The sequence below is a fragment of the Thunnus albacares genome, chromosome 9 (genome assembly GCF_914725855.1).
Source record: "Thunnus albacares chromosome 9, fThuAlb1.1, whole genome shotgun sequence".
NCBI lineage: Eukaryota > Metazoa > Chordata > Actinopteri > Scombriformes > Scombridae > Thunnus > Thunnus albacares.
In genome coordinates this window covers 8,813,124-8,828,951 of record NC_058114.1, presented here as the reverse complement: position 1 = coordinate 8,828,951, position 15,828 = coordinate 8,813,124, and the positions used below count along the sequence as shown (strand labels likewise).

At 37.5% G+C, this 15,828-nt stretch overlaps 1 protein-coding gene and 1 long non-coding RNA gene across 2 annotated transcripts; one reads left to right on the top strand and one right to left on the bottom strand.

The window, feature by feature from the left end:
- The first annotated feature begins 24 nt into the window (after positions 1-24).
- LOC122988578 lies at positions 25-4,089 on the top strand. The gene is made up of 3 exons (XR_006404839.1): positions 25-149; positions 1,836-3,678; positions 3,787-4,089. It is a non-coding gene; the product is annotated as an uncharacterized LOC122988578 (long non-coding RNA).
- A 262-nt stretch (positions 4,090-4,351) lies between these two features.
- Positions 4,352-10,949, bottom strand: si:ch211-262h13.5 (uncharacterized protein LOC571127 homolog). Its single transcript, XM_044362069.1, has 7 exons — positions 10,602-10,949; positions 9,402-9,512; positions 8,879-8,966; positions 7,574-7,740; positions 6,949-7,056; positions 6,320-6,406; positions 4,352-5,375 (listed from the first exon to the last, which is right to left on the bottom strand). Exons 1-7 carry the CDS (start codon positions 10,833-10,835, stop codon positions 4,887-4,889), a joined length of 1,284 nt encoding a protein of 427 aa, XP_044218004.1. The 5' UTR covers positions 10,836-10,949; the 3' UTR covers positions 4,352-4,886.
- Positions 10,950-15,828: the final 4,879 nt, after the last annotated feature.

Below are 15,828 nucleotides of genomic sequence, written 5' to 3'. Positions count from 1 at the left end.
TTTTTCAAACGGGGTCACTGATTAACAAAAGCTACGTTTTATACAGAATCATTCGCCACTTCTGCAAAATAGGCTAAATTATTCCAGTAGCAATATGTCTTGACGTGACAATTACATTTGTAGAACTCTCCCGCCCCCTACAGCATAAGGTAAGTCTGTGCTGCTTCTCTAAAATGTAATAGCCCCTAACAGTAATTAACTGCTTGTACATATTCTGTTCTGTTTTTTTAAAAAAATCCAAACAAAAACAAGGCTGTGAAATATGTTTCCATAGGTCTATGTGTTTATATATTCTGAACTTGAAACTGGAAATTACGCGAAATACTTGAAAGCAGCGAGAGTTGTATTAAACACTCTTAACAGTACTGTGCAAAAGTTTTAGGCACTAAAAGTAAAATGAGGATGCTTTCAAAAACAATGACATGAATAGTTTTTATTTATCAATTAACTTCATGCAAAGTTCAGTAAACAGATGAAACCTTAATAAAATCAGTAGTTGGTGTGAGCAGCTTTGCTTTTAAAACAGCAGCAGTTCTCCTCGGTACATTTAACACAGTTTTTCATGGTAACTTGCAGGTAGGTTGCTGTAATCATGTTGGTGAAAGATGTTCTTCTGTGGATTTATTATTTAGGCCGTCTCAGGTGCTTCTTCGTGTAATCCCAGATTGACTCCATGATGCTGAGATCAGGGCTCTGTGGGGGCCATACCATACCATCTGTTGCAGGACTCATCTTTCTTCTTGTTGCTGAAAATAGTTCTTTATGACTCTAGCTGTATGCTTGGGGTCATTGTCATGTCATGAATAAATTTGAGACCGATCAGACACCTCCCTGATGGTACTGCATAATGGATAAAAATCTAAACATCTAAAGTGCCTAAAGCTTTTGCGCAGCACTGTATATTTAAAATATTTTAGGATTTTATGTCAAAATGCAGTTTGTTTGTTTTCTATAATATGCCTTTTTACGCTATCAATGCATCCCAGTGTAGCACAATTCAAGATGCCACATCTCACAACTGTCATAGATAAATGTTGTATTTACCAAGACCTACCAGCCATATATACTCCCTTAACAAAAACAAAACATTTTGTCTTGCATGTGTTATATGTCAGTTCATGTATATATATATATATATATATATATATATATATATATATATATATATATATGTGTGTAGATAGATACATATACTATATGTATCAATAAAAAGTTGATCACAAAAAACCCCAAAACATTTTGTCTCTAGTACAATCTAAAAATCCCCAATGGTGGGTCCATGTTGTCTGCTAGATCTGTCAGCTGTGAGAGGGTGAAAATATCGACAAGCTTATGCTAAAACATGTTTTTGCTGTTATTCAGCCGTTCAAAATCTACAAGCTACTGTTGTCTTATCGGGCCAAAGCTAAACTCAGTGTATCATACAGTCAGCATACAGTAACTCTGGGAGTGGGATCATTGCCTGGGATAAATTGTACAAAAAGAATTTGCTGTCAGTTCAACAGGAGAGGAGGGATCAGATGGTCACTTTGCCGTAAAAAATTAACCTCTCCTGTGGCACTGATGATTTCCTTTTATGCAGTAAACTGAGACGGAAACTAGGGAAAAGAGATAAAAGAGGGAGTAACTTTCAGTCCCCTTCAATTAACACCAGTTAAACCTCAATTTTCTTCTTATCTTCAAAGGTGTCTAGAATGAAAGATTGCCATCCAGTAATCTAGAAAGACTACAATTTTACTGCTACAAATAGAAATGTATTAGTGTTATTAGTTTTTTACTTGTACTTACTGGACACAGTGCATAAGGTCATAATTTGTCTTATGTTCTTCCAACAGGCTTCATCAGTCCCAGGCATTTTCTGTGGGTTGTTCACACCTTGATTTCACATGTAAATCACCAACTAGGGTTACAAGACCATCATATGAGTTTGACTGGTATGTGAATGGATGTCAAGGCAGCATGATAAGTTGTTCTGGTGAGCAGTGTTACAGCCTCTCTGTTTTGAGACAGTTATTCCAGCCTTTTTCACTCATCTTTCAAACCGTCTGTCCCCTCTGTCCGAAATGTGTACACTGCCGTCCTCAAAGGAGTTTCCACTGTCCTTTAAATGAAGACAGACTGCTGCATCTTGACCTTTGGGGTTGACTCAATCTTGGCCGTGTTTCATCTGCTGACATATCGGTCTGTGTATTCTTCATTGCTTTGTTCTGTTTATGTTTGGATGAGTGTTTTTTTGTTGTTGTTGTTTTTCAGCAAGTTTCTGGCTTACTGTGTCGCTGGGTTTGAAACATACAGGAATGTCGTGTGAACTGACGATCCTGAAAGACACTCCGGCCATGTAAGGGATGACTTATTGCATCTCCATTGCTTCTCTCCTCTGTGTTGGTCTGCTCTTTCTAACAGTTCTAGTTGCTGTATTAACAAATCCCTCTTAAGGCAGCTCTAAGTTTTTAAAGCTTCATTGAGATGTTTGCACTTCTTGTCTTTCACCTCTGTGTGCTATTTGGCACAGTCTCAGCCCTCACTGGGTGTGAAGTAAAGCTGTTTCTAGCCCAGGCATCATGTTTTCCTTTTCTACAAGGGACAGTGGTGTGTCTAACAATCCTTTAATAAAGGTTTTTGACTTTTTGTAAAAATGCTGTTCTCATTCTTGGCCAGTGAAGGTCCTATGACTGAACTGTCACAAGTAGCAACACAATTATACTATGCAAGTGAAGACAATATTGTATGTCAGAATGTCCTGCCTTTTAAATAATTCGGTCCTCATAAACATTAATTTTGGGGTTTCTTTGCCACACTTTGTGTTCACTCAACTTAGTTTTTGTGTTCCCTTGAAACATTGTAGGCCACACTGTAACAAATTGCTGTAAAAATACAGCCAAATTCCAACAGTAAGGTACTATTTTTTCTATATATGGTAAAATACTGTAAATTCTGATGCTCTTTGGAGCCAAAACCAAGAATGGATATTAACAGTAGGCTACTGTAAGATTTGACAGCAAAATACAGTATTTTCATTTTCGCTGCTGCAGTAATGGAGGGACAGAAGCCACATGCAACCATCGATAATCACCGTTCATCCTCCTTTTGTGAAATCAAACCAAAAGGTTAATAACATCTTACTGAGAAAATAGAAGAACAGTGACTACATTTAATTTTTTCTAACATTAAACTGGTATAATCCTAGCAAGCACCTGACAGGCACAAGAGAGCATTTTCAGGTAGTGTTCTTCAGTTGGAAGTTTGAATTACTAGTATTAAAACATTATGTTCACTACTGTTTGCAAGTCTAGTTTAAAGATTATTTTAGGATGGCTGTTTTCTCTTGAACTACACAGTGAATAATAACATTAGTCCAGCCTTGTGTATACCCTCGCCTTGTTTATCCCACTTGCATTTCATAATTAATGATAGCCCACTGTCTAAAGCACAAATTTAAATATGTAGCCAAGTTGATTAAGATATGTTTGCTGCTGAGCCCCAAAAGATGGAGTTTTTATATTGGTTATTTTAGCTCAACCCAAGTGTGTTTCTAAGCTGTAGCTACGTTACTGCAAATATACTGTTTGTTGCCAAGCTGTACTAAAACCTGGGACATAATAGGTAAGTTGTTACATGTTGTTTTGTAGTAATGCCTAAGAAGACAAGCTCACAGAGAATCCTCATCACCTCATAAAAGTAAGTTAGGTGTCGTTGTTTAAAATGTTTATCTCTCCCATTTAATTGTTTCATTTCTCTTTCTCTCACTCTGTGCTCGATTTTTATTCTTGTTTCTTTCTCACTCAGTGAGCTGTGAGCCTGGAAGCCAACCTTCTGCCAATTATAACAGAGGACATTTGAAAGCATTACAAATTGTGTAACCTGCAATCTGTTTGTTTGCGCTTTTATAGTTTTAAACAGTAGTTTGTAAAACAGTTTCTGTTTAGACTCATGACTAAGTTTTACTGGCAGCTCAGGATATTATAATTAACAGATTTACACTGACCCCCTTTGAAAGGGCATGAACCATAAGAATTATTCTTTCAAACATACTTGAATATACCTGGCATATTTGACAGCTTTTGAATAAATGTTCAGTTCCATAAAACAGTCACTTATCTCATCCTTGTTGTAATATATTTTAAAGGTTACGCATTTTAAATGTAAAACTGAGCTGATCTCATTATTGGACCATTAAGATTGAAGACACGTTGTTATTTACAGTGTATTTCTGCAATTTATAGTTGTTTTATTAATATGAATAAGAAAAAAACTTTTGAGTTGTTGTAACATTTACAGTAAGAAACTGTTCATAAAGATTACAATAGTAACACTGTAAAAATACAATATGTTACTGCAGGCCTAGCTACAGTATCAAACTGTAAACCTCACATTCAACAGCAGAATACTGTAATAAATTTTACAGCACTTTACTGTTAAAGTAAATTACAGTAGTGACACTGTAAAAAAAATGGTAAAATGCTGGCAACTACAGCTGCCAACAGTTTACTGTAATTTTACAGGGAAATTTGTTACAGTGCAAGTTAGAAGAAAAATTCAATTGACACTTAATTATAAGTGTTATTGCTTTATTCCACCAAAATAGGTATTGTGAGTAATGTCAGATTTTTGGCTTAAGTTTATATTCAAGTATGTGACATTCCAAACAGGATTTACTCAAACTGTCCAAGCATTTGAAACCATTCTCAATACTATCCAGGTTTAAGCACCAGCTGTTCTGGGAATACTATTATAGTAGTAGCAGTGAGGTAATTTGTAAGAGGAAATAGCATTCCTCTCATTAGCACAAATTGTTAAAGGTGAACACTTAAGTGCCATTGCGAGGGAGCGGACCAGTTAATCCATCGAATCTCATTAGATACACCAAACAAGAACAAACTAGCCCCTTAAACTGTGGTGTATCGAGCAGGACCAGGACAGGAGCGGAAAGGAGATGTCCCACTGGGGAAATCAGCAAGGAATATGGGGTTGTGAGAGGATGAGGTCTCCATCAACGCCTGCCGTTTCTTGCGGTCACGCTTCTGGTAGCGGAAGTTAAAGGGCGGACGTAGTGCCACAAGGCCAACAACCTCTTCAGAGGATGAGACAAATGGCCCAGCACCTGGTGGTCGCTGTTGAATGCCTATTATACCTTCATCAGACTCACTGGAAGATGAGAAGAGGGGGTTAGAGGGCTTAGCACAACCTGGGGGGTTAAAGGGCGCAGGGGGAATGTGTGTTGGGTCAAGTGGTGCAGCAGAGGACGGTGAGGGCTCAGAGGTAGCAGGCTGCTGATCATTTCCTGGGTCAACGATCAGAGGCGGTACGGTCGGGATGGCGGGATCTAAGGGGAGGTCTTGACCCTGCGGTTGCACTGGTCTGAAGATGTCCACATTCTGAAGAGTGACAGACGAGATCACACAAAACTAATGTTTTACCCTCACTCTCAATTGTAGACAAAAGAGTTTCAGTCATGCAATATTACATTACACACCACAGCTCGAGAGAGGAGTGAGAAGACAACATAATTATAGTACCGCATGTGGTATAGTACAGTACCATACAATTTTAAATCTCACACATACGTTTAAACACACACAAGCACAACACACATTTGAAGACACAAGAATGATGTGTAAAATATGACAGAATAATTATATGGCCAGTGACATTCATTCAGAAAGTTAAATTATCTTTTTTAATGGTTGCTTCAGTAAAAATCTGAAACAAATCAAAGCATAAAACATTAATCAAATGTCGTTCGGGCAGCGGGTTATTACATTCCTAACTGCAGTGCTACAGTTTGAAGTGATTGGCACTTAACATTACATTTTACTGAAGTTTTTCCTCTTTACTCACCTACTGACATCTTTCAGTGCACTTGAACCTTCTTTTTTGGGGGTGTTCATTGTTTTTTTTTTTCTGCTTTAATTGCTAAACCTCTTTGCAACACTTTTCCTGTTCTGTACTGAGTGCACTAAATTTACTCTTCTGTCATAGTTTACAGATTATGAAAGACAATGCTATTTTATTTGGTAAATTCAACAAGAGCCAAATTTAGTTGAAAGTGTCTGTCTATATAATTAAATCCCTGCATCTTTTAAGAGGAACAAGAAAACAGTGAAGTCTGCAGATATTGTATAAATCATTATGAATTGAATGTAGTAATATGCTCTGAATTTTTTGTTGTTTGATTTTTTATGTCTTTCATTTTCAGTCTTGACATTTTAATAATATGTATTTGTCGTAATTTGCTTTTCCGGATTTCAGAAATTATGACAACCCTTTGGTTGAACTCGCTCTGAGATAAACTGGGAAACATTTTAATTACTCCCTGTACCTGTACTTTGAACATCTCACAGGACACCTGAACGTCAGGATTGATGTTTATGTTTCCATGCACAGATCCTGCACAGAAACCTGCAGTCTGAGGAGAGAATATGATATATTGTGTTAATTCTTTTTGGGCTACTGGGTCATTGCAAGGACAAAGATGGAACAGGATAGAGCAGGGAGGGTAAAAAAAAAAAAGCATATAAACAAAAGCGGGAGAGGAAATGACAGGCTTCTTTTTAAAAGAGAATCATTTACTGCAGCCTTTTAGCGGAGTTAGTTGTAACACTAGAAATTAATCTGTCATGTCATCAAGTAATACTTACAGGAACTAATGCAGTGATATTAAATGAGATGCTGGTTGATCGATGTGTATTTAAGGTTTTGGAACAACATTAATTAGCATCATAAATGTTCCATTGAAGTGTCAGATTGTCAGCATAGTAATCAATGTTTGTTATTAATGGAACTGTTTCAGACAATGTGGTTTGATAACTTCCCTTTTTTGTTAATAGAATCAAAGTCAAGATTAAAGTGATGTGCAACTGTGAATTTTATGTCTAATATAGTATGTTTAATGTCTTGAGGTAATGTCAAATTTTGAATATAATTCCCTGGACTCTATGTGTTGAATACCTCTGTGTCGGATGTCAGTGTCTGTGGCTGGCACATGCCTCTTGCTGTCACTCCCTCTGGACACTCTTGGACTGTGTACTCCACAAAGGTGCCTTTCACTGGCACAGTCTGAAATATAAAAAGAAATATAGTAAGAAAAGGGCAAATTACACATATAAACACACAAACACACAGATACATGCAGATTCAGAAAGCTGGTATGGTGTTGTGCTGTAATGTAATAGTTATTATCCTGCTTTTAGAACCCAAAATAGTTACCTTAGGTGGACTATTGTACACAAAGAGGAGCAATATGCTGAGCTTTGGTCCCCAAGCAAACTGTTCAATTTCTCATTTCCTCCCAAAACAAAAGCCTGGCCTGACAGTAAGGTCCAAAGTGCTTCCAGTTATACTTTGCAACCTTGCTAGACTCTTGTATCATTATGGTTATTGTGTAGTAGTAATAGTACTCATCTGGTTCACAGAAGCCCAAAGGTGCACCGTGCTGTCTGCTCATGTACACCCTGAGATTTTTCTAAGTGTAATTTCCTGATAACCATTACATTCAGCACATTGTTGTGTAATGAAATCAACCCCAGAGCGTTGTTGCTCCCATCAAAGTTAATAACTCTATATCTAGTCATACTTGTGCTGCAGCTCTGGTGATCTTCTTCAACCCAAGACCTGCGGCCAGTTTGGACTGTCTCTTATAGGTTGCCAGAGTGATCTGAGCAGCAGCTATGGCCTCTTGGCTGTCTACAGAAAGCAAGAAGGGGCAGGTTGGACAGATCTTCTCGAGCTTCTCTGGGGGATCTGCAGGGACCAGAGGGTGATAATGTAGATGATTAAGTAAACATTTGTATTGAAATCACAACTAATTAAATATTACGTAATGTAAAGTATTGGCCTTAAACTTACAGTAAAAGCAGAATTATGTTTTGGAATCTCTGTTGTTATTGATTTGATAAAGCCTCAAAAAACCCTACACTCAAAGCTGTGTTTCAGTTTAATTTGATTTGTCATTTTGACTCGACATAATGTCATAATTACATTAATGAAGACTCAGTTCCATTTAAGTGTGCCAGTAAGCCATGACTAATGTTATTAGATACATCTGTGTGTGATGAATAAAAATTGCCACAAAAATCTTTTAGATCTTTTAGAAAATCTTTTAGATTTTTCTTTTTCAATTACTTGTTGATGGGTCTTGCATGCTGAATGATGTTATTACCACAAATATTTGTGGTTGAATTTTTTTTGACTAGATATTTTCTTCCTCTGATGTTTTTCCCCTTTGGTGAGGAATTGAAATCAGCACCCTTTCACTTGCAATATCAGTGAGATGCTACATAAATTCTTTAAGAAACAGAACCATTTTTGGAAATATGTTGTAAATATTTTATCCCTGCATGCACTTTGATATATCACTAAATCTTAGAGTTTATTTATTAGGTACAAGTAGACATGGCAGTTGGAGTTCACATAATAAAGTATGTATTGACCTTGCACTATTTGTGGCCATGATCATCCACTATCTATCCACTGCAGATCCACTGTTTTGACAACTTGCTCACAGTGGTAGTTTGAGTTTTCCAATTATTTGATGGCTGATGAGGTTTGTCTCACCCATTTATAGATTTTCTTACTCTGTACATTGCAATTCATGTTACGTGTGTATCTTTGTTGGCAAAGTGTGAATGTAATTAATAGAAATTTTAAAAAAAGAAACAAATCCATACAGTATGTCACACACCACAATGTGGTACAACCCATATTGTTCAGTATCACATCACTCTATGATATCATATGGCTCAGTTTTACTTGATTTAATCATACAAAACGTCTTGAGCTCACACTGTACCATCAGAACTACCACTCTGTGCTTCATCACAAAATTAATATATGACTGAATATCAGTGTAAAACTCCTAATAATAACTGTTTACCGTTACCTGGTACTAGCGTGCAGTCGTAGCTGTACAAGTAGGTGTAGCCCTTTGGTGTGTGAAGAATGGTGGTGTTGCAGTTGCCAGAGATTTGCTAAAAACAATAAAACAGAATAGATCTTTGGTTGTCAGGATTTTGCAGCATGTGACATAACTAAAACTTTATGTCCATATAAAAGTATTGATGAGGCTGCATTATTGTGAGTACTCTATTATTGTGTGTGTGTGTGTGTGTGTGTGTACTTCTATCTTATCTTATCTCTATTTGTGAGGGCCAAAGTTAGTGTATATATTCAGTGTAAGGACGTTTTGGCCACGCAGAAAAGGCTATTTGTGTGTTCTTCTATTCTTGTTCTTCTATTTGTGTTCTTTTTAGGTTTAATGATAGAATTAGTTTTAGGTTAAGCGTCAAGTAAGTAAGTGTAAGATTTGGGGCTAGGGAATGCATTATGTCAGTGAGAGTCCTGACAAATGACAGTCTAAGTACAAACACGTGTGTTTGTTTGTAATGTGTGTGTGTGTGTCCTACTGTTTCCATGAATGGTCTGATGTCACAGCGTTTCCATGGTTTTGGGCTGCCTATGTGACACTTGGTCTCCAGGACATCCAGGTCCAGATAATATACATTACCTGCTGGGCCCTGATATGCACAAACACAAGTAATAGGAAAGAGGAGGTACAAACATTGTTGTATGGTCAGATTTTCTAGTATCATTATCGTCAGTATCATGTTTTGTATTTTTGTTTATGAGCAAAATAGCAGCGTTACGCAAATGTAAGTGAATATCCAAGGCTCAGATGTATGAGAAGTCTTCTCTCAAGTACCTTCATTTGTTCAGTTACATCTTTAAGGAACCATTTAGGAGCTGCTCTGTGTAAATCCCTACAATATTGATTCGAGCAGTAACACTGAAAACAAATGTCAACACTTTGAGCAGGTGTAACGGCAGCCTTCCAGGTCATGAAGTTGAACTGAGCCCGTTAAAACCTGACCGCAGTTGGACAATAGCCTTCAGCAGCTGACAGCATGAAGTTCATAAAGCCTGTTGTGTAAGGTCTGTCCCTGCGGTCCTGCTCTGAAATGACCTGGACTTTATTAACAGTCACTTCAGTCGTAAAGGCCTTTATTCATGAGGCGTGAAAAGAGATGTCTTCTCATTTCATGACATAAAATTATGTGCTTCGATTTTAATGTTATTCGTATAATGTCGTTTATTATAAGCGACATGTACTGATGACATGGCAGTCATTCACAACAAAGTGCACACAACAAATATTTATTGTTTTTAGTCTTTTATATAAATGCCACTATTTTTCATATCTCTGGTTTAGTCCAGTGGTTCTAAAACTGGGGATTGTGGACTACAAGGAGTCCTTGAGAAGCAGAGTTTAACTTCATTATCATTTACTCAGAGTGAAAGTCAGCACATTGTGACAATTTAAGAGGATGATTTTCTGATTAGAACTGATGTTTCACTGTGCACAGCCATTTATAACAACAAATCTTATAAAATGGGCTCCCACTGACATGAAAATTGACCACGGCTGGTTAAATCTATCAGTGTGTGACTCTGTTTTACAGGGATTTTTGGTCTATCAGCAACAAAAGAAGGGAAAATAACCTTTCCACCTCACTTCCCTTTTTAAACATGAACAAATCACCCACTGACAGAACATTAAAACAACCTGAAGGCAGCATTTCCTGCCAAGCATTTGTCTCTGTACTTACCTGAGCATGCAGGTGGACATTTGCTATGCGGTTTAGGGCAAACTTATACCCATCAGCACGATCCTCATTGATGTAAGTGACAGCCAGACGAGACAGCTTCTCCACTGCTTTGTCATTACAGGGGATAGGATTAAGTTCAATGGGTGCCAGTGAAAAACCCTCACCATACACACACAGTATCTGAATGGATAGCTGGGATAATAGCAGTAATAATGTACAGATGGATTTGTCCATGGTGGCAGAGGTTCACGCAGGAGCTGAGAGATGAAGCTGGTTTAAGGTGAAGTTTGTTCTGTTGTGTTTGCGTTCGGCCCAGGCAGTGACTTTTGGAATCAAAACAGCACAGAGATGTTGAAATGAAGCCAAGGACAAACTGTATTTGAAGGCAGAGGGCTGACATTTGTGAATGAATGTCATTTAAATGGAGTAACAGTTAATCGTTGATTACAAATAGAGGGAATTACACAAATGTGATTCATAATACACGTATGCATGCACTAATAAGACTGAAGGTTATTTTTGCTCCCAGTGCAGACTTTTTAATCCCAATCAAAAGGGTCTATGGGATATATTTGTGTATTTATGTAACACGTCCCTCATTACATTATAGGTAACAACAAATAAATACATACAGCACTGGCTCACTTTTTTTTTTAAGGCTGTAATATGAGCATCTTACCACGAGGGGTCACTGTGTGTCTAGTGTGGTGTATAGAGGGGGCTCTACTGTTATACTGTTGGTCCACGAGGCTGAACTGGGTTAATGATTCACTGATACCCCATTAATTACTTTCAAAATTAGACTGGCTGTTGTCTTAGAACCTTGTAACTCTGATACTTGCCTTCTCTGCCTTTATTTTACCAAATATAATGATTAAGTGGCCCTTTCATCATGAATGTATTTCATCATGGTGTATAAGCAATGGTAATTATTCCAGCTGTTCCAGACCAGTGTGTTGTTTACAAAAAATAATTCAGGGCAATGCATGGGATGTGTATTTTTTTTATTTCAAAGTAATAAATAGTAAAAACCAGACTGTACTGTGTGCTATGGGTGGGGTTCATACTTTTGGAGCAGTCAGATTGGTTCCATTGTTCATGACAAGATCGATTAATGTCTGTGACTGCAGTTGAGTACAGTCTAGGACATAATGAAGCACGTACACTCTATCTCTGTCTGCATCTCTCTCTCTCTCTCTCTCTCTCTCTCTCTCTCTCTCTCACACACACACACACACACACACACACACACATTTGATTTATCAGAGTTTTTACACAGATTTTTAAAGTGTAAAACAAAATACATGCATGATTAAAAATGTTGTCTGAGGACACTTGAAGAAAATGTAATTTTCACTAGCCATGCTTGAGGCATAGCTGTAGGGAGAGTATGTTGTTCTGTTCGTACCAGACTGAAATGTTTCAACATCTACTGGACAGATTGGATAATACTACAGATATTCATGGTTCCCAGATGATGCATCCTAATTACTTTGGTGATCCCTTCACTTTTCCTCTTGAGCCACCGATGTCTCAACTACGGAGCCCCTAAGGGAACATGGGCAAAAGAATAAACAGTATAATGCCATAGCATGCGCACGAGATAAAATTCATTCACACATTTTGATTAATTCGTGCGCACTGGATAATAAACAGGGAGCCAGCACAACAGACCAGCCTTTCTCCCCCGGAGCATGAAGTGCAGTGCACCTGCTTCAACTATCGGCTGTCATCGACTGTGGCTGCCCACTGCTCCTAAATAGTTAGGATGGGTATGCTGTATAACAATATAATAGAATGGGTAAGGATAGGATGCAGAGTATAAATTCTTGTTATATAAAATGTTCTTGGAAAATAAAGAAATTCTGATTCTAACAGGATGATGAATGGATTTCTGCAAGTGTCAACAAGCACTTAACAGTCCAAGACTAACTGATACTCCCTCTCAGGTCGGTAAATGTGAACACGGAGTTGGAACATCGACAAAAGGTTTGTGACCTCACATCGGTTGAACCCTTCTGACACCTTTTACTCTTGCCCGGCGCCACCAGGGGTCTTAAGGGGGCATATAGCCTTCTCAGTTGTTATTTTGACTCCCTGTTTAAGCTTTGTGTATCTGTATATAAAAAGCAAAAACAACAAAGTTATTTGCCGTGATACATACGTCTATCACTTAGCTGTTGTTTCAGAACCATGGACAGTGCTGTTTGTGGGGGCGCGTGCGCCACAAACAGCTGTTTCCACGCGCCTCCACCTGCTGATTTTGACAGAGATTCATTCATAAATTCAAAAAACATTTAGCGCTCTTTTCTGAGTAAAAATGTATTTTTTGGTTTTGAAACAGTAGCCTTTTGTTGTTGTTATGCCTTTCTAAGGCTATTGCATCGTTAAATCATTGAATTTCATTTTATGTATAAAATTGCCCCCTTGCAATTTTTAACAGCCTCCTCAGTCACTTCATCCTGACGCTGGACCTGCTTTTACTCAAAAAGTACCAATACCCAAATATAAAAGTACTCCTTAAGTAAAAGTCTTGCATTCAAAATCTTACTTAAATAAAACACTCACAATGTAAATTGGCCCCACTCATTGTTATATTTATTATATTAAGATAGAGAGAGAGAGAGAGACAATTCCTGCAAAAAATATTCATCCTTCTTGAAATTTTTCATGTTTTATTGTTTTACAACATGGGGTCAAAGAGGATTTAATGTGACATCTAGGATAATCACAGCCTCATGAAATTTTAATCTCAGTAACTAGTGACCTAGGCCATTGAAAGGATGTAGGACTTGCCTAAGTACATTGACAATAAATGGGATTTCCTGAGGTTTTTTCAGAAAGGAGTGCTTGCTATCCAGTCTCAGCTGTGATTCGATGTTCCAACTCTGTGTTCACATTTACTGACCTGACGGGGAATATCAGTCAGTCTTGGACTGTTTAGTGCTTGTTGACACTTAACAGAAATCCATTCATCATCCTGTAACAATCAGAATGTCTTCATTTTCCGAGTAAACTGTGTATAACAGGAATTTATACTCTGCATCCTATCCTTACTCATTCTATACCCATCCTAACTATCTAGGAGCAGTGGGCAACTAAAGTCTGACACCCAATATTTGAAGCGTATTTTTTGACTGGGGTCTTTCCTAGTTTAATTCTGGAGCCAAAGAGGATGGCCTCTGTTTTCCCTTGGTGAAGAGACAGCTTGTTATCAGAAAGCCAAGTCCCAACATTTGAAGCTCCTCATTCAAAGACTTTTCCACAACTACAAAAAAGGTCAGCTGAATAGGCATTCTTCTCTTGAGGGACCCCACAGCTGATAGTTTTAGCTTTAGAAAATGTCCCATTGACATCCACAATCTGTGTCCTTCCAGAGAGGTAAGAATTGACCCATTTTAAGGCCTTGCTAAACCCCATGGCATTTAGCTTAAACAGCAGCATACCATGATCTACAGTATCAAAGGCCTTTTGAAGGTCTAACATGACTATTCCACAGAAATTGACTGCATCAACTTCCTTTCTGATGTGGTCCATTAGATATAAAAGTCACATTTTGGTTTGGTGGAATGAGATTTTCTGAAACTTGACTGTAGTTCAAATAAAATGTTGTGACTCAACAAGTATGTATTTATCTGTTCATGTATGATCTTTTCGATGACCTTGGAAAGGACACTTAAAATTGAAATTGGTCCATAATTTCCTTTCTCAAACTTATTACTCCTCTTATAGAGGGGAATGACTCTTGTACTCTTGAGATCTGTGGGTACTTCCCCTTGCTCTATAGAGAGATTGATTAAATGGGCTACAGCAGGCATAATACATTCTGCTGCATCCTTTAGGAACCTGGCAAGTTTAGTGTCTAAACCTGTTGCTTTATTGTAATTCAGTTCATTCAGTCCCTTAAGGACTGTATTCTCCATTACTCTGTTAAAATAAAATGAGTCAGCTTGGAGTCCTTGTTGAGAATAAAAGCTTTGTACCTGTGTTTCTCCATACAGACCTGAATGACAAAGGAGATCCTTCACCGGACTGTTTGCAACTGATATAAAGTATGAGTTCAAACATTCACTACTTCACTTTTAACTGATGTAACTTTACTATTAATGTCAAGACTAAAACTGCTGGGTTTGGATTTTAGTCATTTCCTATATCCTAACTCTTTTAGAGATTTCCACAGCTTGCATGAGTCATTTCTGTGTTCAATTATTTTTTCACAAAAAAACGTATATATATATGACCGTCTTTATCGCCCTGTTCACTTCATTTCATAATCCCTTATATTGCAAAAAACTGGACTCATCCCTGGTTTTCTTAAAAATGCAAAGCTTAAATTTCTTAACTCGCTCAACTTTAAAATGTCATCCATTACCTAAGGCTCTGTCCTCTGTTTGATTCTGATTATCTTAATTGGAGCCATCTTATCCACTACTTTAAAAAAAAATGATTTAAAATGTACCCAGGCTTTATCAAAATCACCACAATTTAATACAGTGGACCAATCTGCTTTGTTCATACTCTCAATGAGGGAAGTTTTGCTGTAGTTTTTTCAGAGACCTGATTTTCATTGTATTATGGCACTTAAAAACATTTTTCTGTATCTTTCTAGTAGCATATATCAAAGAATGATCACTAAGACCATATTCCACCACTCCACTTTTGCTAATCCTTTTTGCTAATCCTGGTCCTATCTGACACTGAATAAGGTCAAAATAAGGTTTATAATTGTTTGAGTAGTAGATGTAACTCTAGTGGGTTCATTAATTAACTGGTGGAGATCAAACATTTTACAAAATTTTAAAAAATGCTTTATAGATTGCAGTGTCCTTGTTGAGAACGTCCATGTTCAAATCCCCTGTAACAATAACACTGCCTTTGTAAAATCATCACAATTTGAACATGTCTCCTCAAGCAGTTCATAAAAGTTGCCCTGATTAGGGGGACGACAACATGTTCCTACTAAAATAGGCTTGCTTTTGGGTAAAATGATATCCAACCACATGGCTTTGATGAGCTCATTGTTTAAGTCTGTTCTGATGTTACAATCAATGTCGGACCTGATATAAACACAGACACCTCCACCTTTGCGATTTCTATCTCTCCTTATCACAGTGAAATGCTCAATTTCTATTCCAGAGTCGGTTATGAAATCATCAAGTAAAGATTCAGTCCAACATATGATTGCCACTTTACTCTCACAGGAGATCATAGCAAGTGTAATCCCCTT